This window comes from Lithobates pipiens, unplaced genomic scaffold (genome assembly GCF_037356315.1).
Source record: "Lithobates pipiens isolate NorthernLeopardFrog02 unplaced genomic scaffold, aLitPip1_a1.2 Scaffold_22, whole genome shotgun sequence".
NCBI classification, from domain to species: Eukaryota; Metazoa; Chordata; class Amphibia; order Anura; family Ranidae; genus Lithobates; species Lithobates pipiens.
In genome coordinates this window covers 33,106,254-33,132,148 of record NW_027507784.1, presented here as the reverse complement: position 1 = coordinate 33,132,148, position 25,895 = coordinate 33,106,254, and the positions used below count along the sequence as shown (strand labels likewise).

The window sequence follows — 25,895 nt, the reverse complement described above, 5'->3', positions numbered from 1 at the left end:
ATATCCACTTTTGTTCAATTTGTAGCAATGTTTTTATTCCAATCGCCGCCTCGACTGAGAATACGTACCCTGTCGAGAGCGGTGAAGGAAATTCTTGTCATGATGTAGTTATGTTTTATAACTGCGTGTCTCCCAAGAGGAAGGTACAGTGGTGTGAAAAAGTGTTTGCCCCCTTCCTCATTTCCTGTTCCTTTGCATGTTTGTCACACTTAAGTGTTTCGGAACATCAAACCAATTTAAACAATAGTCAAGGACAACACAAGTAAACACAAAATGCAATTTGTAAATGAAGGTGTTTATTATTAAAGGTGAAAAAAAATCCAAACCATCATGGCCCTGTGTGAAAAAGTGATTGCCCCCTTGTTAAAACATACTATAACTGTGGTTGTCCACACCTGAGTTCCATTTCTCTAGCCACACCCAGGCCTGATTATTGCCACACCTGTTCACAATCAAGGCATCACTTAAATAGGAGCTGCTTGACACAGTAAGGTCCACCAGAAGATCCTTAAAAGCTACACATCATGCCGAGACCCAAAGAAATTCAGGAACAATTTAGAAAGAAAGTAATTGAGATCTATCAGTCTGGAAAGGGTTATAAAGCCATTTCCAAAGCTTTGGGAATCCAGCGAACCACAGTGAGAGCCATTATCCACAAATGGCGAAGACATGGAACAGTGGTGAACCTTCCCAGGAGTGGCCGGCCGCCCAAAATTATCCCAAGAGCTCAGCGACGACTCATCCAAGAGGTCACAAAAGACCCCACAACAACGTCCAAGGAACTGCAGGCCTCACTTGCCTCAGTTAAGGTCAGCGTTCATGCCTCCACCATCAGGAAAAGACTGGGCAAAAATGGCCTGCATGGCAGAGTTCCAAGGAGAAAACCACTGCTGAGCAAAAAGAACATCAAAGCTCGTCTCAATTTCTCCACAACACATCTTGATGATCCCCAAGACTTTTGGGACAACATTCTGTGGACCGATGAGACAAAAGTGGAACTCTTTGGAAGGTGTGTGTCCAAGTATATCTGGTGTAGAAGGAACACTGCATTTCATAAAAAGAACATTATACCAACAGTAAAATATGGTGGTGGTAGTGTGATGGTCTGGGGCTGTTTTGCTGCTTCAGGACCTGGAAGACTTGCCGTGATAAAAGGAACTATGAATTCTGCTGTCTACCAAGAGATCCTGAAGGAGAATGTCCAACCATCTGTTCGTGTACTCAAGCTGAAACGAACTTGGGTTCTGCAGCAGGAAAATGATCCTAAACACACCAGCAAGTCCACCACCGAATGGCTGAAGAAAAACAAAATGAAGACTTTGGAGTGGCCTAGCCAAAGTCCTGACCTGAATCCTATTGAGATGTTGTGGTATGACCTTAAAAAGGCCGTTCATGCTCGAAAACTCTCTAATGTAACTGAATTAGGACAATTCTGCAAAGATGAGTGGGCCAAAATTCCTCCAGGACGCTGTAAAAGCCTCATTGCACGTTATCGCAAACGCTTGGTTGCAGTTGTTGCTGCTAAGGGTGGCCCAACCAGTTATTAGGTTTAGGGGGCAATCACTTTTTCACACAGGGCCATGATGGTTTGGATTTTTTTTCACCTTTAATAATAAACACCTTCATTTACAAATTGCATTTTGTGTTTACTTGTGTTGTCCTTGACTATTGTTTAAATTGGTTTGATGTTCCGAAACACTTAAGTGTGACAAACATGCAAAGGAACAGGAAATGAGGAAGGGGGCAAACACTTTTTCACACCACTGTAGATGTTCCCTATCTGCATGCTGTAGGCATGTTTAGAGGTCCTACACCAGAATCTTTTTGTTTTGTTTTCCCTACATAGTAGGCACCACATTCGCAGGTCATTAACCTCCTCGCGCCCGCCCTATGGCCGAATGACGGCCGTAGAGCAGGCGCCTTCGTCCGGGCGGTCGTCCCTGGACGGCCCGATGTTTACTTCCGCAATGCGCGCCCCCGCGGAAGTTCTGTGTTCGCCGTGTCCCCCGGGGACAGGCAAACACAGATCGCTGTAAACGGCCAATCACAGCGGCCGTTTACAGCGTGATCGGCGTGTCCAATGGGAGATGATCTCATATGTAAACATATGAGATCATCTCTCAGCGCCACTCTCCTTCCTCGCACAGACAGTGCGAGGAGGGGAGAGGGGAGAGATGAACGGCTGCAGCGGCAGCCGTTCTGCCTGTGGGAAAAAAAAAAAAATTAAAGTGCCATCCTCCCCCAGCAGTGCCATCCGCCCCCAGCAGTGCCATCCGCCCCAATGCCATTCTGCCCCAGTGCCATCTGCCCCAGTGCCATCCGCCCCAGTGCCATCCACCCCAGTGCCATCCACCCCAGTGCTACCTGCCCCCAGTGCCATCCACCCCAGTGCTACCTGCCCCCAGTGCTACCTGCCCCCAGTGCCACCTGCCCCCAGTGCCACCTGCCCCCAGTGCCATGTGTCGTCAGTGCCACGTGTCGTCAGTGCCACGTGCCATCAGTGCCACATAGTGCCATCTGTCATCAGTGCCACGTATCAGTGCCATTTGTCATCAGTGCCACCTGTCAGTGTCCCGTGCCATCTGTTGTCAGTGTCACGTGTCATCAATGCCACTTATCAGTGCCATCTGTCATCAGTGTCACGCGTCATCGGTGCCATGTATTAGTGCCATCTGTCATCGGTGGCACATATTAGTGCCACGTATTAGTGCCATCTGTCATCAGTGCCACGTTTTAGTGCCACGTGTCTTCAGTGCCACGTATTAGTGCCACGTGTCATCAGTGCCACGTATAAGTGCCACGCGCCATCAGTGCCACATATTAGTGCCATCTGTCATCAGTGCCACATATTAGTGCCATCTGTCATCAGTGCCACGTATAAGTGTCATCATTGCCACGTATCAGTGCCATCTGTCATCAGTGTCACGTGTCAATGTCCTGGTGCTTTAAAAGTGTAATAAATAGTCAACAAGTTAGATGTGTAATTTATGTTCCTAGAACACATGATGGCGCTACCTGCATGTTGGGCCTCTCTATGTGGCCAGGCTGTGAAAAAGTCACACATATGTGGTATTGTAATACTCAGGAGGAGTAGCAGAATTTTTTGGGGGGTGTCATTTGTGGTATACACATGCCACGTGAGAGAAATAACCTATTACAATGACAATTTTGTGGAGAAAAAAAAAAATGAAAAATCTTAATTTTGCAAAGAATTGTGGGAAAAAAATGACAACATCAAAAAGCTCACTATATCTCTTACTAAATACCTTGGAATGTCTACTTTCCAAAAAGGGGTCATTTGGGGGGTATTTGTACTTTCCTGACTTGTTCGGGTCACAAGAAGCGAGATAGGCCACCAGTACATCAGATGTGATCAATTTTGTGCGATTCGCACCACAGCTTGTAGACTCTCTAACTTTCACAAAGACCAAATAATATCCACTAATTTGGGTTATTTTTACCAAAGACATGTAGCAGTATAAATTGTGACCAAAATGTATGAAGAAAAATTAATAATTTGCATAATTCTGTCACAGAAACAAAGAAATATGCGTTTTTTTTCAAAATTTTCGGTCTTTTTTCATTTATAGCGCAAAAAATAAAAACCCCAGAGGTGATAAAATACCACCAAAAGAAAGCTCTATTTGTGGGAAAAAAAGGACAAAAAATTCATTTGGGTACAGTGTTGCATGACTGAGTAATTGTCATTCAAATTGTGAGAGCACCGAAAGCTGAAAATTGGTCTGGGCAGAATGGTGTTTAAGTGCCCAGTAAGCAAGTGGTTAAATATATGACCCCGCGGGTTTGGCAGTTTACAAAGTGTTTTGGTCGAAAGACCTGTCCATTGGGTAAAGTGAATATTTTATCTTTCCTTATTAATGGGCAATGGGCACAGCTGCCACAAGGGAAGGTGCCCAGTGCTATACAGTGTTTTTTATTTGGTTTTTATGTACTCACTTCTCACCAGTCTATCCTTCAAGGATGTAGCCCGCTTATATGTGATTGAAGGGAATGGAGACACAAAATGCCTCACCATTTCGTCATCCCTTAGGATCGGCCAATGTCTTTTAATGATTGTATTAATATCTTTATGTTGTGAGAAGAAGCGCATTATTACTTCTTTCTTGTTTTTACCACAGTTAGTCTTAGTAAGGAAGCTCTAGTTTGCCCAATAGTGTGGTTGTACGCTCTGTGTAAGCAGCTGCGACTATAGCTGCGATCCAGTAGGCATGCTTGAGGTGAAATTGCTCCAGTGATATATCGTTCAAAACAGAAGCAGATAAACTTCAGAGTCGCCTACTGGATCGCGGATTTTTGCGAAATCTGTGAATTTGGAGTGCCCATGTCAGTACCAGAAGGCACAGTTTTCTTAGACACCCGTAGCCTAAATATCAAATGTACAACAATTTTAAAAACAAATGAAGCAGCGCTAAAAAATTTAACTCAATATTGTGAAAACACAAAAATATCAAGAAATAAAGTCTAATAGAAAAATCTGTGACTTTGGAAACTCAATATTGTGAAAACACAAAAATGAATCAATATGGCGTGTCCGGCAGCCGACCTGGAAGGACGCACAGTGTGAGTGCTCTCCTCCAGCCCGCCGCTACAAGGCCTTGAATCGGGGACCCCACCTGCACCTCATGGGGAGATCACGGGCCACTCGTTCCTCCTCACTCCGGGGAACACCTCAGCCTCCGCCGGGACCCGCCGTGGCCTTTAAAAGCTACTTCCAGCCGCCAGAGGCCTTGCCGGGCGGAGGAAGCAAGATGGCGCCGGACGGCGCGGAGCCTCACAGACGGACTCCTTCGGCGCCCTCGGACCTCCGGACGGATGCCGCATATCAGCCCCTGCTCCCCCCGGAGACCGCGGGGGAGCGAGATGCCTTCTATCCCCCCCCGGACCCTGCTTTGGACTGCCAGGAGGCCAGGGATCCTCTCCTTGCGCTAGGCCGCAACGGCAAGATGGCGCGGATCGGACGCCCCTGTCCCTGTCTGCCTTCTCCCAGGACCTTTTGCAGGGCAGGCAACCTTCTGGAGAGGCCACCCAGGGTTCCCCATCTCCCACCCCCCCCCTCTGTGCTCTGGGGGGAGCAGGCCATGGATCCACCACCTTCCCTGCTGCAAACCCAGTGCTCAGAGGCCTTCCCCCGCCTTCTCCGCTCAGCTCCTCTCCCGAGCACGGCCCTCAGCTCTTCCTTGTCCCCCACATCCTTGGGCGTTATGGGGGACTCTCGGGAGCGCTCGGACTGTCTCCCTAGTGGGGATGCTGGAACGCCCCTGGCGGCTGTGGGGGGGGCTCCGGTGGCATGGCCGCAGCCTGCCTCCCCTAAGGCGCAGAGGCCCCCCCGTTCTCGGGACTCTAGTGAAGTCAGGGACCGCTCAGATGCCATCCCCTCCTATGCCCAGGTGGCCCGGGCCCCTGGCCGCCTCTGAGGAACTGCCCAACTGGACCCCTCACCCTGCCCCCCCCATGCTACCTCCTGGGCTGACCCCAGGGGACCTCTGCCATCGTGGCCCCCCTCTCCTACCCGGGGACTGCAGCGGGGTGAGCCGCCTCTCCACTCTCCGCCCTCCTCGCCTTCATCCCGATGCCATGAGGCCGTCCGCCCTGAGTGGCAGATGTACCTGCAATCTATGCCGACGAAAGGGGACTTTAAACAGCTTATCACGGAAGTACAGGCCACTTGCCACGCTGAGATCCAGTCCCTGCACACTGGCCTCAAACATCTATCTGACCGTGTGGAGATGGTGGAAGAGGAGGTCCAGGAGACCAAGCTGGCGGTCCATCGTGCTCAGGTGGAGACCTCTGACCACCGCCTCTTGCTACGGGATATGCAACGCCACGTGGAAGACCTCGACAATAGAGGTCGCAGAAACAACATCCGCATTCGCGGCCTGCCTGAGTCGGAGGGCGCCGAGGACCTCCAGTCTTCACTGCAAACGCTATTCAACGAGATGTTGGGGGAAGATCCGGACAAGCACATTGAAATGGATAGAGCCCATCGGGCCCTGAGACCCAAAGGCCCGGCCTCCAGACCCAGGGACGTTATTTGCAGAATTCACTCCTTCCCGCTTAAGGAAGACATTATGCGCAAGTCCCGCGCCATCCGAAATCTGGCCTTCGATAACTCACCGATTCAGCTTTACCCGGACCTTTCCTGGATCACGCTTCAAAAGCGGAGGCTGTTGCAGCCTCTTCTCCGAGCCCTGCAAGATAAGCACGTTCTCTACAGATGGGGCTTCCCCTTCAGCCTGACCGCGAGACATCAAGGGAAGTCGGCAACTCTCCGCTACCCGGAAGATCTTGCCCCCTTTTGTGACACTCTTGACATTCCTGTCCCTCATCTGCCTGATTGGGATCTGGTCGCCTCTCCCCCTCCGATGCCGGTGCTCTGGCAGAAAGTCCCTTCAGCCAAACGGCGCAGAGGCCCGGATCCCCACCGCGGGTCACCCAAGCGTGACTGAAGCACTGGCCTTGTCCAACGGACGTCTCCCCTCTACAGTTTTTTCTTTTCCCCTATTTTTGGGGTTTTGTTACTTTTTTCCCCCCGATTGCCGGAGCTACATATTTTACCAGTTTTTCTTCCTCGGGCTGGCCTAGGTTGAGTCTCGAACCGGATCGACTCCCGGGTTACTGCCCCCTCTGTGGTTTTGCACTTGTTGGTTCCTTTGGTGGAGTGGACTGTTGGTGCCTCCCTAACCGATTTTTTTTTTCTTTTTGGGTTGGAGAGTCAATAAGGAACCGTACAGATCCAGTGTCCCTATAGGACCTCTGGACCTGTTACTTGATAATGTTTTCTTTTATCTTGTACTGTGTTTTTGTTTCTCTTTTTTCCTCTCTTTCTAGGTTTTTTCCTCTTCTTGCCTCCTCAGAAGTGCCATGCCAGTGGTTCTCCCGGTTGCCGTCTCTCCTCCAGTGGTCGCTGCTCCTCCCGAGGCACCTGGGCCTCCAACGGACCGAGCTAAGTACGCCCTATGCACCACCCCTACTTGACCATGGCTAAGATCCTGTCCCTTAACGTTCATGGCCCAAACTCCAACAAAAAGCGGCACCTGGCACTTAGGGAGTTCCGACAGGCGGGGGCGGATATAGTAATGGTTCAGGAGACACATTTCAACCGGGGAGACTCCTTTGCGTTTGCCTCCAGGCATTTCCCTCAGGTTTATCAGGCCTTCAACCCACGGAAGAGAGCGGGAGTGGCCATTCTTTTCCGGCGGGGAGTCCCCTTTACTTGTACCTCCGTGCACCTAGATCCACGGGGCCACTACATTATACTCCGTGGTCTGTGGCGTACGCAGGCACTGACCTTATGCGACCTCTACGCCCCCAATGTCCATCAACATAAATTCTTGTCTAAGGTGTTTTCCCGTTTGTTTAAGACGCCCCCCGGGCTCCTGGTGATAGGGGGAGATTTTAACCTTACTCAGTCCACACTCCATGATCACCTAGCAGTGGGCCTTCGGACGCCTCAGGCTAGGACCTTGAGAGACTCCAGGCTCTTCCGCCAAATTACCAGAAGGCGGGGTCTTTTTGATGCCTGGCGAGCTCTGCACCCGCAAGACCGCCAGTACACCTTCTTCTCCGCTCCCCACGGCACACACTCGCGCATTGATCACTTTTTTGTTAACAACGCGACGCTGCGGGCGGTCCAATCTGCAAATATACTCCCCATCTCCTGGTCAGATCACGCCCCCATAACTCTAACTCTAGCACTGGACTCCCCCCTTTATAAGCCCTGCACCTGGAGGCTGAATAACTGTCTCCTGCAGCATGCTCCGGCAAAGGCGGAGCTGGAGTCTTCGCTCCGGCACTATTTTGTTGAGAACGACACTCCAGACGTCTCCCTCACTACCCTCTGGGCCGCCCACAAGGCTGTTATCCGGGGGCGCTGTATAGCTCTGTCTTCAGCCTTAAAGCGGGACGCATGGGACGCCAGGTTACTGGCTGAAAAACGACTTAAGACCCTTGAGGCCCGTCTCTTGGTCTCCCCCTCCGTCCCCACCCTTAAGCGAATCGTCCAGACTAGGCAGACACTTCGGGACCTGGCGTTGGGATCGGTTGAGAAAGCTCTAGTCCGCTTACGACAACTGTACTATGACAAAGGGAACAAAGCACAGTCACTATTGGCCCGGAAACTGGCGGACCGTACGGCAACCTCTGTCCCGGCCCAAATTAAAAATAAGGGGAGGGACCTTTTGACCCACCCCCAAGCGATAGTGGATGCGTTCGCGGACTATTATACTGACTTGTACAACAGACCGGACATCCCCCACAATCCCCCAACCTCGGACCAGTCCGCCCACATTACCCAGTACTTGGACAATATAGTTCTACCCCGACTGCAAGACGCGGACCTCCGAGAACTGAACGCCTCTGTCACTGAAGAGGAGCTCTTGGAGACTGTGAGGACCCTCCCTGCCCACAAGTCCTCGGGACCGGACGGGCTCCCCTACGAATACTACAAGGCGTTTATACCCCTCTTAAGCCCACACATGACCAAGCTTTTTAACTCCTTTCTCCAACAGACCCCGGTCCCGACCGACATGCTAGGCTCGTTTATTTCCCTTATTCCCAAGCCAGACAAAGACCCGACTGTTTGCGCTAGTTACCGACCTATAGCCCTGCTGAACGCTGACCTAAACATTTTTACGAAGCTCCTAGCGAATCTCCTTAACACAATCCTCCCTTCCCTAATACACAAGGATCAAGTGGGATTTGTCCCCTTGAGACAGGCAGGGGATAACACTAGAAAGATCATTGATCTTATTGACGTGGCGAATAGGGATAACCTAGGATCTTTGGTTCTCAGTTTAGACGCCGAGAAGGCGGTTGACCGCCTCAGTTGGCCCTTTATGGAGGCCACGTTACACCGCATGGGCTTCCGGGGCCCATATCTGCGAGCGGTGCGGCACCTCTACACCACCCCCTCCTCGCGGGTTAAAACCCCCTTCGCCACGTCTTCAACTTTCTCTATTACTAATGGCACCCGCCAGGGCTGTCCACTCTCTCCTCTCCTTTTTGCTCTATGTGTGGAGCCTCTGGCGGCTGCCGTTAGAAGCAACCCCGATATTCGGGGGATCCCGGTCAGGGGCAAGGAATTCACGATTTCGCTCTTCGCAGATGACGTTATCCTCACCTTGGCTCAGCCCGGGATCTCACTCCCCAACCTCCACTCCGAGCTAGACCGATATGGGGCACTTTCAGGCTACAAAATTAACCCGTCCAAACCGGTGGCCCTTCCACTAAACATGGGGGCGACTGAGACGACCCGCCTACACTCCGCTTTCCCGTACAAATGGGAAAGCTCTTCCCTTAAATATTTGGGGGTCCTCCTTACGCCATCATTCCACTCCCTATATCAGGCTAATTTCCCCCCCCCCCTCTTTCGGGCGATTAGGGAATTACTACGTATATGGAAGGCCCACCACATATCGCTCATAGGACGGATCACGTCTATTAAAATGGTGATCCTCCCCAAGCTCCTGTATCTGTTCCAGGCACTGCCGATCCCGGTCCCGTATGCAAAGTTACGCGCGCTCCAGAAGGATCTGTTGAAATTCGTATGGAACTATAGAAAACACCGGGTCCCGAGCTCTGTCCTGACGGCCTTGCGCTCTGACGGCGGTTTGGCGTTCCCCGACTTAGTCCGCTACTACCAGGCCACTCAGCTGTGGGCCATAGCCTCCTGGTTTCCGCAGAAGTCTTATAATAGGTGGTCGGAGATTGAAAAGATCTGGTTGGCTCCTGTACACCCGAACAGTTTCTTATGGGGAGCGAAGATCGATATAGATTCGGGTCGGCTACTGGGGCCGATGGCCCAGCTTCGTCTCCTCTGGCGGAAGCTCTCCCACGACCACAGTCTCCACTCGGAGTTCTCCCTACTGACCTCCTTCCTCTACAACCCGACTCTACCGACCAGCTTGACCCACCAGATGTCCTGGCCTTGGGCCTCGCGTGACCTGTTCCACTTGGGGCACCTGGTGGACCCCAGAACACGACGGCTGTTGTCCTTCTCAGAGCTCCAGGCTAAGCATGACCTCCCCCATCAGACGTTCTACAGCTACCTACAAATTAGGCACTTTGCACAATCTAGGGCCCCTCACCTACGGTTCTCCCCTCCCTCTCCCTTTGAACAGATAATCCTGGCAGGACGGAATCGCAGAGGGTTGATCTCAGACATTTATCGCGCCCTCAACGCATACCACTTTCAAACCCTTGAGACCTGGCAGGGGGTGTGGCGCCAGGCAGCCAAATCTTCTCTGTGTACATTGTACAAAGAGAATTTCTACAAAATAATTTTCTTCTGGTACCAGACCCCGGATGTTCTCCACAGGATATACCCCTCTACCTCGGATCGCTGCTGTTCCATATCTACTGGGCCTGTCCCTTGATTGCCCCATACTGGCTTACGACTCATAGGCTGCTCCAGCGTCTATTCGACGTTCCTGTACCCCACTCCCCCAAATTTTTCTTGATGGGCCTGTCCCAACCCGCTCTGACTAGGCCGGGCCGGAAGCTCCTTAGGCACATCCTGACAGCGGCCCGCTGCCTGATAGCCCTTAACTGGAAAAATCCATTGCCCCCGTCTAGGGAGGCCCTTTACTCCAGGATCAAGGATGTTGAACTCATGGAGAAGATGACTGCCAGGGTGAGGGACAGGCTTGAGGAGCATGACCTGGTCTGGGGGAGATGGCAGGTGCTGGAGGATCGATGGTGAACCGGTGTGGACATGGTGATGTGGACCGTTGGCACTCTATTCCCTTTTCTATGTCTTTCCCTCTCTCTTTCCTTCTCTCTCCTCTTCTCTTTTCCACTCTTCTCGCTCATACTACTGATGGTCCTTGTTTTGTTTTAAGTTTGGCATGTAAGCTAGGCAGCAGGCCCTGGGTGGCCTTTTGGTTTCTAGCATGGATAACTGACTTTTGGTGTCTTCCGTCCTGCTGTGCACCCTGGGTCGGTTGGTCTGATCCCGCTGCATTTCCCGGTACTGTATTCTTCAGCACTGTCCATTTACAATGGGCCTCCTGTGTTTTGGAAGCCATGTTACCATTGCTGTATGCCTGTACTATTACTTTAGTTATGCGACCACAAAAACTAAATAAATTGTTATTTGAAAAAAAAAAATGAATCAATATAATGACAAACTTATTAGGTGAAAAAACATGTATAAAGAAATCACACCAAATATGTAAATGCTAAAAAGGAAACATATATGTGAAATAAGAAAGTCCAAAGAAAATAAATCATATCATCCACGATTCACTTGCTCCACTAGTTTCCTAGCAATCATAATTCGTAATGTTTCCACCACCAGCTGACCCCAAGTATTACCCACTTACAGACCGGAAGATTTTCCCCCTTAATGACCAGGCCATTTTTTGTGATACGGCACTCTGTTGCTTTAACTGACAATAGTATGGTTGTGCGACACTAACAAAATTTACGTCCTTTTTCCCCCACAAATAGATATTTCTTTTGGTGGTATTTGATCACCTCTGCGGTTATTTTTTGTGCTATAAACAAAAAAACTGCGAAAATTTTGAAAAAATATATATTTTTTACTTTTTGCTATAATAAAGATCTCCCAAAAAATTAAAAAAAAATACATTTCTTCATCAGTTTAGGCCGATATGTATTCTTCTACATTTTTTTAGTAAAAAAAAAAAAAAATCACAATAAGCGTATATTGATTGGGTTGCGCAAAAGTTATAGCGTCTACAAAATAGGGGATAGATTTATGTTATTTTTATTATTTATTGTTTTACTAGTAATGGCAGCTACCTGCGATTTTCAGCAGGACTGCAACATTGACAGATCAGACACTTTTTGACATTGACATTTATACAGCAATTGTTGCTTTAAAAATGCACTGATTACTGTGTAAATGTCACTGGTAGGGAAGAGGTTAACACCAGTGGGCGATCAAGGGGTTAAATGTGTTTCCCGGGAGGTGTTTCTAACTGTGTGGGGGAGGAGACTGACTGGAGGAGGAGACAGATCGCTGTTCCAAATCACTAGAATCAGCAGATCTCTCTCCTCCCCTGTCAGAATGGGGATCTGTCTTTTTACATTGACAGATCCCCGTTCTGGCTCTCGTTCCTGTGATTGTGAGTGGCCGGCGGACATCGCTTTTAAAGGTGCCGATGTACACCTACGGCCATTTGCAGAAACATGCCAATAGTGATGGCCGAACAGTTCGCCCGGCGGTCGTTTCGCTGCGAATTTCGGCTGTTCGCGGTCCGCCAGTTTGGCGGACTATTGGCGTCGCTCGCCCAGCGGACACTTCCGTGTTTTTACCGTGTAAAGGAACTTTGACCTGATGACACATCCATCATGGGGTACAGGACAGCCAATTGAGACATTACAGCACAAGGTCACTTGGACATTCCCCCTAACCTATAAATACACCCGATCCGGCGGCTATTTTACATTCTTTCTTCTGTCACTATAGGGAAAGGTTGCTGTTTGGAGCAGGGACAGATAAAACGCTAGCTATTTGGTACACAAAAGTTCTTTTCAGGACTGGTATAGGTGTTAGGTGTATATAGGTTTGCTGTGCTACTGATTGTTGCAGCAGCCTGAGTGTCTTTTGTCAGTTTAGAGAAAGGGACAGAGTGCTGTGTCTGCTGCTATTTTAGGGACAGCCAGATTAGTCATCATCATCATTATCATCATTAGCTGTAACTATCAGGTCCACAAAAGACCTATTCGAGTAACCAGTAATTGTTCCAGTCTCCTCTTTTTTGCCAGTTTGTATAGGGACAGGAAGGAAGCAGTGTGTCAGGCAGTGAGGGTCAGTTTAAAGAGTTGCTGTTACTATTAGTTCCACAAATGTTCTTTTCAGGACTGGTATCAGTGGTATGGTAATAGGCTTGTACACGTATAATATTCTTTCTTCCAAATATAGAAAGAATATTATACTTGACTGCTGCCCTTCTGCTGCAGTCTGCTAATCATTCACAACTCACTTGTTCCACAAAGCTCTTTATCAGGACTGGTAACTTGGTCTGTGTAGGGTGCTACAGTAAATAGGGTTGAGTGAGGTACAGTCTGCTGTTCTGTAAGGACCGCTATCGGTCCACAATAGATAGGGTTGAGGTGCACCACTGCTGACCGCTGCCCTATACTGCAGCAGTCCTTCAGCAGTATAGGGACTGATGTACAGTCTGCTAATCACTAACACACAACCTGCTTGGTCCACAAAAGTTCTTATAAGGACTGGTAACTTGGTCTAGGGTGCTACAGTACATAGGGTTGAGTGCGGTACAGTCTGCTGTTCTGTAAGGACCGCTATCAGTCCACAATAGATAGGGTTGAGGTGCACCACTGCTGACCGCTGCCCTATACTGCAGCAGTCCTTCATTGGTATAGGGACTGACGTACAGTCTGCTAATCGCTAACACACAACCTGCTTGGTCCACAAAAGTTCTTATAAGGACTGGTAACTTGGTCTAGGGTGCTACAGTACATAGGGTTGAGTGAGGTACAGTCTGCTATTCTATAAGGACTGTTATCGGTCCACAATACATAGGGTTGAGGTGCACTACTGCTGACTGCTGCCCTATACTGCAGCAGTCCTTCATCGGTATAGGGACTGATGTAGAGTCTGCTAATCACTCACACACAACCTACTTGGTCCACAAAAGTCCTTGTAAGGGCTGGTAAGGTATATAGGGTGCTACAGTACATAAGGTTGAGTGAGGTACAGTCTGCTGTTCTGTAAGGACCGCTATCGGTCCACAATAGATAGGGTTGAGGTGCACCACTGCTGACCACTGCCCTATACTGCAGCAGTCCTTCAGCAGTATAGGGACTGACGTACAGTCTGCTAATCAGTCACACACAACCTACTTGGTCCACAAAGGTCCTTATAAGGACTGGTAACTTGGTGAAGGGTGCTGCAGTACATAGGGTTGAGTGAGGTACAGTCTGCTCTTCTGTAAGGACCGCTGTCGGTCCACAATAGATAGGGTTGATTTCTAAAAATGAATGAGGCATGGATCTCGGAGGAATTCAACACATGTGACCAGTAGACCATGTATATGTCTATAAACTATTTTTTTAATCAAGCACACAGACCTTCTTTCTTCATTTGGCTCACTTCCTTGTCCCAAAAAAGCACACCGTACTATATGCCCCTACCCTCCTCTTTGAAGAGGTTGAGCGGTGTCATATTTCTACTGGGGCTGCTTATGAGGGGATCACACCATCCCTGTGCTGTGCTGACTTCCTCCTGGGGGTTCTTATTATGAGAGGATCACACCATCCCTGTGCTCTGCTGACTTCCTCCTGGGGGTTCTTATTATGAGGGGATCACACCATCCCTGTGCTGTGCTGAGTTTCTCCTGGGCCTGCTTATTATGAGGGGATCACACCATCCCTGTGCTGTGCTGACTTCCTCCTGGGGGTTCTTATTATGAGGGGATCACACCATCCCTGTGCTCTGCTGACTTCCTCCTGGGGGTTCTTATTATGAGGGGATCACACCATCCCTGTGCTGTGCTGACTTCCTCCTGGGGGTTCTTATTATGAGGGGATCACACTATCCCTGTGCTGTGCTGAGTTTCTCCTGGGCCTGCTTATTATGAGGGGATCACACCATCCCTGTGCTGTGCTGACTTCCTCCTGGGGGTTCTTATTATGAGGGGATCACACCATCCCTGTGCTGTGCTAACTTACTCCTGGGGCTGCTTACGGTGCTGCTGTCAGTGCTGTATATCACGGTGCTGGTGTCAGTGCTTAATGTCAGACTTCTGATGTCAGTGCTCTCTATCACGCTGCTGCTGTCAGTGCTGTATATCACGGTGCTGATGTCAGTGCTTAATGTCACGCTTCTGATGTCAGTGCTCTCTATCACGCTGCTGCTGTCAGTGCTGTATATCACGGTGCTGATGTCAGTGCTTAATGTCACGCTTCTGATGTCAGTGCTCTCTATCACGGTGCTGCTGTCAGTGCTGTATATCACGGTGCTGATCTCAGTGCTTAATGTCACGGTGCTGCTGTCAGTGCTGTATATCACGGTGCTGATGTCAGTGCTTAATGTCACGCTTCTGATGTCAGTGCTCTCTATCACGCTGCTGCTGTCAGTGCTGTATATCACGGTGCTGATGTCAGTGCTCTCTATCACGGTGCTGATGTCAGTGCTCTCTATCACGGTGCTGCTGTCAGTGCTGTATATCACGGTGCTGATGTCAGTGCTTAATGTCACGCTTCTGATGTCAGTGCTCTCTATCACGGTGCTGCTGTCAGTGCTGTATATCACGGTGCTGATGTCAGTGCTTAATGTCACGCTTCTGATGTCAGTGCTCTCTATCACGCTGCTGCTGTCAGTGCTGTATATCACGGTGCTGATGTCAGTGCTTAATGTCACGCTTCTGATGTCAGTGCTCTCTATCACGGTGCTGCTGTCAGTGCTGTATATCACGGTGCTGATCTCAGTGCTTAATGTCACGCTTCTGATGTCAGTGCTCTCTATCATGGTGCTGCTGTCAGTGCTGTATATCACGGTGCTGATGTCAGTGCTTAATGTCACGCTTCTGATGTCAGTGCTCTATATCACGGTGCTGCTGTCAGTGCTGTATATCACGGTGCTGATGTCAGTGCTTAATGTCACGCTTCTGATGTCAGTTCTCTCTATCACGGTGCTGCTGTCAGTGCTGTATATCACGGTGCTGATGTCAGTGCTTAATGTCACGCTTCTGATGTCAGTGCTCTCTATCACGGTGTTGCTGTCAATGCTGTATGTCACGGTGCTGGTGATCATCTCCTGCACCCTCTTCTTTGCCTACTCTGGTCCCTGACCTTCCGTCTCCTCCATTGCCTTCATGCGCTCCACAGTCCTGAATTGTCAGAACAATTTCCCATATAAAAAAAGAATGCTTGTAGTTATCGATCCCAAATTCACCTCATACATGTATTATGTCAAGTGAATCGTTGATGATTTGTTTCCTTTGGACTTTCATATTTCACATATATTTTTCCCTTTTAGCCCTGGTGAATGGGCTCTCGTGGACACTTATTTACATATTTGTCATTTCTTTATACACCTTTTTTGACCTAATAAGTTTGATGTCATATTGATTGATTTTTGTGTTTTCACAATATTGAGTTACATTTTTTAGCTCTGCTTCATATATTTATCACAATTCTTGTATCTAGTGTCACAGATTTCTTAAGCAGCTGCTCATTTTTAATATATATATTTTTTCTTATTTGATCTTTAAATTTAAAAATTAAGCCTACGCTAATCTATATAATGTGTTATCTATATCTATATTGTATTTATCTCCGCAGCGGGTAAGAAAACAGCAACAGGGAAAACTACTGGTGCTACTGCAGGTAAGAGAAATTTGGTGATCAATACATTTAATTAGAATTGATATCACTATTGGCAGTAATTTAAACTGTATGTCAAGTTAAAATAATGTTTTCCAATTTTTGGATAAAGTTGGGGGGGGGGGGGGGGTGTTAACCTCTCTCTCATTTATTACTGATATCCAGAACTCTGTTAAAGAGATTTCCTTGTCTCCTGTTCTGTTGACAATGGCTTCACAAGACAGGAGGAGGGGACAGACCTGCAACAAAGACGCAGACTGGAATCAAAATCTTACAGGGATTCTAGCCTTCCACTAAACTACTGGAGAAAATCCTTTTTATTTCTGTCTGTGTTGCTGTTGAATTCCCTTCACTTGTTGTCTTGCAAAACGTTGTCAATAGGACAGGTAGTAACAGAAATCTCTCTAACAGTAAAAACTCAAAAAGGCTTCTAACTCTAACCCAATATTTTTTACACCCTCATGTTAAAATCAAGCTCTAACCCCTGAAACTTCCATTATAATAAATGGATAAGGTCCCGGGTTTCACTGGATCTCAAAGTCTCCAGAAGTAGGTTTGGGCTCCCCAAGGTTTGAAGAATAAAGAAAATCAAGTTGTCACCAAGGATAGCTGGGATTTTGCATGTGACATCATAGTTTCATAGTTAGTAAGGTTGAATAAAGACACCAGTCCATCCAGTTCAACCTGAGTGAGTGTCTACCCCTATGCCTGTACATTGCACACTCACATTGGTCCCTACTCTCAAGGAGCCCACAATCTAAGGTCCCCATTCATATACTAGGGCCAATTTTGGACAGAAGCCAATCAACCTACCTGCATGTCTTTGGAGTGTGGGAGGAAACCAGAGCACCCGGAGGAAAGCCACGCAGGCACAGGGAGAACATGCAAACTCCAGGCAGGTAGTGTGGTGGTTGGGATTTGAACCAGCAGCCCTTTGTACTGCTAGGTGAGAGTGCTAACCACTACACCACTGTGCCACCCACTACACCACTGTGCTCCCCTCAACATCAGGGAATGGCTCTTGGGTTTGTCCCACTGGTGACAGGTTGGAATGTGCGAACCTGCCCAGGTAAACAGTTCTGAGAATCTTACTCAAAGATCAACTTTTGCAAACTTTGCAAAGCTATTGCCAAACAAAACAAACAAAAGAGAAGTATGGCACTTCTATGAGGGACATATACCAAGACCTTAAATTATATATATATATATATATATATATATATATATATATTATATATATAATCTACACAAAATCTCCAACATCTCCCAACACACACTGACAATATGGCTGTTGTGGGCCCCTCTATTAAAGCAAGGGAATTGGATTTCCCATTCCTTCAGATTACTGGCTCTGGTAATTCAGTAGCGGGAGCAAAGGCTATGCACTCCATTATAGTTTTTGGTTAAGAGTCGGAAACTTGAAAAATTGGCAAATTCCAGGGATCCTCTGAAAACATTTTTAGCGGCAGACCCGCAACTTAAGTAAATTCCGGGAATGCTAAGCCTACACAATTACAGATTAAGTCAGGGCAGGCAGCATTTAGACACATAGTCAAAGCTAATGTAAATCAGTTGAATAACAGAGACCAAGGATCAATCTAGAGTAATAGAACTTAATATGTGGAAGCCAAACTTCATAACTCAAGCAAGGACATAGAGCAAATGGTTGTTGAGGCACTCATACAGTGACCTGAGCAGAATTTGAGCTTTTCATATTGTGATATCCAGGGTACACTTCCGCTGTGTTTACAAACAGATGCCTATTTCGGTCAGCAGATGTTGTAGACTAGGAGAAAAAAAATTCCAAGCCAATGAGGAAAACATGGAAACCAGATACATGCACAGAAGACCAGTGGCTTACAGTGAAAATTGAGTGGTTGTTAATAATGTGCAGTGACCACTAGCAACCAATCAGTGAGCGGTATTGCTAGGGTTGCCACCTGTCTGAGATTCACCCGGACAGTTCGGGTTTGGAACCATGCTTCCAGGTTTCAGACTGCCTGAAACCCGGACACATTATTCAGACTGGACTATGGCCTCCCAGCAAGGCTGCAGTTGTCTAAGCTGAGAGTGTCTGTTACATTCTCTTTCACACTGCCCAAAGCCAGCACTAACAGTTCCCCCCACATACAGACAGGAGAGGAAAAAGGGCTTGATCTGCTCCTTTCCCTCCCTCCCCTACCCCTCTGTGTCTGCCCACACTCCAATCCCCAGTGCTGTGCCTCAGAGAAGGGAAGTGGGAGGCTGGAAATTTGAAGTCCAGCAGCCTCAGATACATCTGGATGAGAGGTGCTGACTGCCAAGGGGTGAGTGAGCTCACCATCCATGCCTGTCTGTGACTGATGTCTCCCCCTTATATCTCCTGCCTCTGAGTGAGTACACTAAGGTAAATCATGGTTCCTGGAGCACCCCTTATAACACAGTTCCCCTTTACACCAGAGGCCACAGTGTTCCCCCTTACATCAGAGTCCTCACTGTGCATCATAGTACTCAGTGTGCCCCTTAAATCAGGGTTCTCAGAGCATCCCTTAGGTTAGAGTCCCCAGAGGTCTCCCTTACATCAGAGTCTACAGAGTCCCACCTTACAGTGTAAGGGAACTCTGCAAATTCAGATGCAAAAGCGGAAATCTGTGGACTCCGATGTAAAAGGGGACTCGTGATTAACTTCATATGATTAGAAATGTTATTTAATTTCAAAATAAATGTATAGTTCATACTAAAAAAGAAATTGCTCTGCTAAAAAAAGTGCGCCACTAAAGTGTTCGGGTTTGACTTGAAGAAAAGGTGGCAATCCTAGGTATTGCCCTGCTATAACCTCTAGAAACCAAGAACCGAATGGTAAAGCCGCGTACACACGGGTGGACTGTCTGTCCAACTTAGTCCGCTGAAACACATTTCAGCGGACAGTCCGCTCGTGTGTGGGCTTCAGCGGACTTTTTCAGCGGACAGTCTGGCGGACTAAGTCTTTCGGAATTTCCGTAATACAGTCCGTCCAACTTTGGTTTCAGCGGACAGTCCGCTCGTGAGTAGGCTAGTTAGACGAACTAAGTATGGCGCATGCTCAGAAAGGATTTACACGGCGGAAGGTTGCATTGCTGAGTATTGGACGTCCTATTTCTAGTCCCGTCGTACGTGCTGTACACGTCATCGCGCAAGCTTTCAACAGACTGTCTGTTCATCGTGTGTGGTCAAGTCCGTTCATTCAAAAGTAGGACGGACTGTCTGTCGGATTGTCTGACGGACTTAGTTGGCCAGACAGTCCGCCCTTGTGTACGCGGCTTAAGGATGTGCAGTAAACTCTAGCAATCAGTGAGCAGTATAGAATGCATTGAGATAAAAAATCTTCTGACTTTACAATCCCTTTAGAACTGTCCCGGACACTTTTGGGACTAGTAAAATTAAGTTATTATTTTTCTGCTTGACAATTCTAGCTTTGCCTCACATTGATCTGACTGGTGACTAATTAGTGCCAAATTATCAGACAACCATAAACACAGTCCAATCATACCCACAAAATGTCAGGCAGGTAGAGTTCACAAAGAAACATTACAGAGGCTTAGAAGGCTTAGACAAGTGACAGAGCATACACAAAAGGCATAAACATGTGCTTGTGTTATAGAGGAATTATGTGTTGTAGTCTAGTAATAATAAAACATTTTTTTTATGTTTTTATCCTTTGTTCTGTAATAGTACTAAAAAAGCTGATCTAATAGCCCTTGTACACACGGTCGGACATTCAGACAACAAAATCTGTCGGATTTTGTCCGAAACTGGTGTTGCATACACACGGTCGGACAAAGTTGGCGGAAAATCTGATCGTTCAGAACGTGATAACGTTCGTTCATTACAGCGGGACTACGTTCAGGCTAATAGCCAATAGCTTTGGTCTCGTAATTTGATCTGAGCATGCGTGGCACATTGTCCGATCGGAATTCTCCACAAACGATCGGACAAAGTCCGATTGGATAATGTTGCCGGAAAATTTTATAGCCAAGTTCTCAAACTTTGTCCGTCAGACATTCGACGGAAACAGTCCGATGAAGCCCATACACGGTCGGATTATCCGACAACACGGTCCGATCGGATATTTTCCATCGGAATGTCTGACCGTGTGTAAAAGGGCATAGAATTATTGAAATAGTTAATAATAATCATTTTGACAAACAGATGATATTGCATAGTATGCAAGGCATGTATTGCATTGGCATGATATGCAAAGCTTATTGCATGACAGCCCCAGGTTCGGGGTCTTGGGTTTGGCTTATGCATAACATATGACACTCCACTGAGAAACCAAGTGAAGGGCTGAATATTAAAATATTAAAATATTAAATATTAAAATATTAAACTGCCTGCACGCCACTAACTAACCTGCCTAATCTAGCTCAAGTTCTCAAACATTACTACTAATCATTAGTGGGGTCAAATTTACATTTGTTTCCAACCACAGTGACAAGTTTATAGGGGCAGGATGGTACATTTTTCCCGAACGAATGGATTTCTCACACTGTATGTGGTTTAATTTTTGTTAAATCCATTCATTCCAAGAATCAAATGTTAAAAGAAAATTCAATTTTGAAGTGCTTTTGGACGACAGTCATCAAGTCATTGAATGCACTGAGAAATTTGGTAGGAATTTTCATCTGAATGTTTGTACAAACATTTGTTTAAAAATCTACCGGTTACCTTCTCTTGGCCTGCTCCTCCACGTCTAGGGGTTCCCAGGGTTGATACCCAACGACTTGTACATCGACACAGATGAATTCCTTTTAGAAAGGTTTATTTTGCAGTAGAAATTTCACAAACAGTCTCTTAGGGACCAGAGGGCACGGGTGAAGAACTCAGGCACCTTGAACTGCAGGTTTAGCAAAGTCTCTACTTCCACCCAGAGAGTAGCCACTCACAGCTGGGTACTTCAAGTCTGAACAGATCTCTAGCCAGAGATCATGGCAGTCAGCAAATTTGACTCAAAACTTGAACAATCAACTGAGGGTGAACAGTAACCTTTTTCCACCGTACCTGGAACCTTTGCCGCTTCCTCTATGGTACTGGAAAAGTGTGAATTTGTTGTCCTTCCCAACTCAGTAACCAGGTACTTCTCAGGATGCAACTTGCCGGCCCTCCTCCGAAGAGTCCTCCCCCGGTCACTTCCACGGGTGTCCCTCCAAGCTAAAAAGCCGGCTCCGAGACTCAGAAACGGCCGGCTCCGAGACTCAGGAACAGCCGGCTCCGAGACTCAGGAACAGCCGGCTCCGAGACTCAGGAACAGCCGGCTCCGAGACTCAGGAACAGCCGGCTCCGAGACTCAGGAACAGCCGGCTCCGAGACTCAGGAACAGCCGGCTCCGAGACTCAGGAACAGTCGGATCCCTACCCCAGACAGGTCTATCAGGGGCTACTGACAGGAACATGTTGCGGGGTGTCGAACACCCCATGACTGGGACCCCTCATGTGGCTACCCTGGTCCTGGAACCAGAACAGACCACACCGGTCTCACGAACAACTCCGGAACCCTGAACACGTGACTCACACCTGTTTAAGTACCCCCTCCCATACTCCTCAGCGGGCCCCGGCACTCCCGCTGATTGGCTCCGAGAGGGCCGATACCCAAACATCCAACCAGACTTGGTTCTGGCCTGTCATGTGCACCTCCCCGTTCACATGACCAGGCAGAACCTTTAAACATGGCCTGGCCAGACTGGTGTTAGGCCTACCTACATAATTACTCCCTCAGAACCTTTATTGTCCTGAGAACAAAAACGAAATTTACAATGCGTGTGACATTTGATCCCAAAGTTTAGTTTAATTTTGGATTAGTTCATTAAAGAGTTGTTCCGCCTGGAGAAAATATTGTTATATAATATATGGATGCTTGCTTGTCCAAGGAGCCTACAATGTCGGTACCCCAGCCGATTTTTGGATCATCTGTCGGGTGCTGCCGCCACCATCTCCATTAAAGGGAAACCGGCAGTGAAGCCTTTCTGCACATGTTGTGAAGCGCGCTGCACTTTCTAACTGGAACGGTGGCGGAGGAAGGAAGAGGGGGCCAACTTTTTAAAAGACTTAAAAGGCAGGCTGTTACAAAATAAAAATATTTTAAAAGTCTGTACAAGCTGGTGTGAGCTCCCATCCTTTCAAAACTTTAACAAACTCTTGGCAATACTTGACAGACCACCAAGAGAAATACTGGAATATCACTCATGACTGCAGTCATGTTAAATGCAGAGGGGTCCAGACAGATTGTGTTCAGGCAGATCCGTCACACAGGCAAAAGATACAGGCAAGTAGCTGACAGTTTCTGTATTGCTCAGGATTCACAAGCACAGATGCCTCTTGGCATGACAAGGCCTTGGAAGAAAATATCAAGAAATAAAGTCTAATAGAAAAATCTGTGACTTTGGAAACTCAATATTGTGAAAACACAAAAATGAATCAATATAATGACATCAAACTTATTAGGTGAAAAAACATGTATAAAGAAATCACACCAAATATGTAAATGCTAAAAAGGAAACATCTATGTGAAATAAGAAAGTCCAAAGAAAATAAATCATATCATCCACAATTCACTTGCTCCACTAGTTTCCTAGCAATCATAATTCGTAATGTTTCCACCACCAGGTGACCCCAAGTATTACCCACTTACACACCGGAAGATTTCCCCCGTTAATGACCAGGACATTTTTTGTGATAGGGTACTCCGTCGCTTTAACTGACAATTGTGTGGTTGTGCGACACTAACAAAATTGACGTCCTTTTTCCCCCACAAATAGATATTTATTTTGGTGGTATTTGATCACCTCTGCGGATATTTTTTGTGCTATAAACAAAAAAACTGCGAAAATTTTGAAAAAATATATATTTTTTACTTTTTGCTATAATAAATATCCCCCCCAAAAATAAAAAATAAAAATTTCTTAATCAGTTTAGGCCGATGTGTATTCTACATATTTTTAGTAAAAAAAAATTGCGAATATTGATTGGGTTGCACAAAAGTTATAGCATCTACAAAATAGGGGATAGATTTATGGCATTTTTTAAATGTATTTATTGTTTTACTAGTAATAGCAGAAATCTGCGATTTTCAGCAGGACTGCGACATTGACAGATCAGACACTTGATACTTTTTGACACTTTTTTTGTGACCATTGACATTTATACAGCGATTGTTGCTATAAAAATGCACTGATTACTGTGTAAATGTCACTGGTAGGGAAGGGGTTACCACCAGTGGGCGATCAAGGGGTTAAATGTGTTTCCCGGGAGGCGTTTCTAACTGTGGGGGAGTAGACTGACTGGAGGAGGAGACATATCGCTGTTCCAAATCACTAGAATCAGCAGATCTCTCTCCTCCCCTGTCAGAATGGGGATCTATCTGTTTACATTGACAGATCTCCGTTCTGGCTCTTGTTCCCTTGATTGCGAGTGGCCGGCAGACATCTCTTTTAAAGCTGCTGATGTACACCTACGGCTATTTGCAGGAACATGCCAACCTGCCGCCGTATAATGAGGGCGGCTGGTCGGCAAGTGGTTAAAGCCTCTTACCGGATTCTGTGGACCATCACACAGCATGGTCAAATCCGCATGTTACATCTCCTTATGAAGGGAAACTCCAAAGCACCAAACGTCACCAGTCACGGTTGGTTCATAAACAGGATGAAAAATAAAAATGAAACATTTATTCTAAATATACTTGGTGTCACCTGTTGGTTTAATCAATGCGAATTGTGATTGTGGGGACACTGGTGGAGCAAATGAATCATGGATGATTTGTTTCCTTTGGACTTTCTTATTTCACATATATTTTTCCTTTTTAGCCCTGGTGAATGGGCTCTCATGGACACTTATTTACATTTTTGGTGTGATTTCTTTATACACCTTTTTTGACATAATAAGTTTGATGTCATTATAATGATTAATTTTTGTGTTTTCCCAATATTGAGTTAAATTTTTTTCTTACATCTAGTGTTACAAATTGCTTAAGCGGCTGCTCATTTGTATTATATATGTTTTATCTTATATGATCTTTAAATGTAAAAATTAAGCCTACACTAATCTATCTATATAGTGCGTTATCTATATCTATATAATATATTTCTAAACACAAGATATTAACATTTCTATAGAATACGTTGATATATTCCAGTTTACTACATAAAAAAACAAATCTTTCTTAAGCTTTCTTTTTATACTCATTTTTTCTACTGTGCTGTAAATAGAGACATATTGTATTTATCTCTGCAGCGGTTAAGAAAACCGCAACAGGGAAAACTACTGGTGCTACTGCAGGTAAGAGAAATTTGGTGATCAATACATTTAATTAGAATTGATATTACCATTGGCAGTAATTTAAACTGTATGTCAAGTTAAGAAAATGTTTTCCAATTTTTGGATAAAGTTGGGGGGGGGGGTTGCTAACCTCTTTCATTTATTACTGATATCTAGAATTCTGGTAAAGAGATTTCCTTGTCTCCTGTTCTGTTGACAATGGCTTCACAAGACAGGAGGAGGGGACAGATCTGCGACAAAGACACAGACTGGAATAAAAATCTTACAGGGATTCTAGACTCCCACTAAACTACTAGAGAAAATCATTTTTATTTCTGTCTGTGTTGCTGTTGAATTCCCTTCACTTGTTGTCTTGCAAAACGTTGTCAATAGGACAGGTAGTAACAGAAATCTCTCTAACAGTAAAAACTCAAAAAGGCTTCTTATGTCCCGTACACACGAGCGGACTTTTCGACATCCAAACTCCGACGGACTGAGTCCGTCGGACTATCCGATCGTGTGTGGGCTGCAACGGACTTTAGCGAAGCTAAAGTCTGACGGACTTTAGAAATGAAGCATGCTTTAAATTTTCCCGACGGAACTCCGCCGGACCCGGTCCCCTTCGAAAAATCCGCTCGTGTGTGTGCTACTCCGACGGACTAAAACCGACGCTAGGGCAGCTATTGGCTACTGGCTATGAACTTCCTACGTCGAATCCAGTCGTACGTCATCACGTTCGACTCCGTCGGAGTTTGGTGTGATGGTGTGTGGTCAAGTCCGTTCGGTCGAAAAGTCCGCCAGAACTCCGTCGGAACTCCAGCGGAACTCCGGCGGAACTCCTTTGGAGGTCTGTCAGACTTAATCCCTCTCGTGTGTACGGGGCATAACTATAACCCAATATTTTTTACACCCTAATGTTAAAATCAAGCTCTAACCCCTGAAACTTCCATTATAATAAATGGATAAGGTCCTGGGTTTCACTGGATCTCAAAGTCTCCAGAAGTAGGTTTGGGCTCCCCAAGGTTTGAAGAATAAAGAAAATCAAGTTGTCACCAAGGATAGCTGGGATTTTGCATGTGACATCAGGGAATGGCTCTTGGGTTTGTCCCACTGGTGACAGGTTGGAATGTGCGAACCTGCCTGGGAAAACAGTTCTGAGAATCTTACTCAAAGATCAACATCAAACTTTGCAAAGCATTTCTATGAGGGACATATACCAAGACCTTAAAAATAAAAATAAATATATATATATATATATTGTGAGGGGGTTTGCTCGGTAGCGGGTGTGTG

At 46.7% G+C, this 25,895-nt stretch overlaps 1 protein-coding gene across 1 annotated transcript in view; it reads left to right on the top strand.

The window, feature by feature from the left end:
• LOC143923525 (uncharacterized) overlaps positions 1 to 25,895 on the top strand; it is a 151,186-nt gene that overhangs the window by 22,301 nt on the left and 102,990 nt on the right. Inside the window, exon 4 of the mRNA XM_077447248.1 lies at positions 16,297 to 16,341. Coding sequence (XP_077303374.1) covers positions 16,297 to 16,341 — 45 coding nt within the window. The remainder of the gene's footprint in view (positions 1 to 16,296; positions 16,342 to 25,895) is intronic.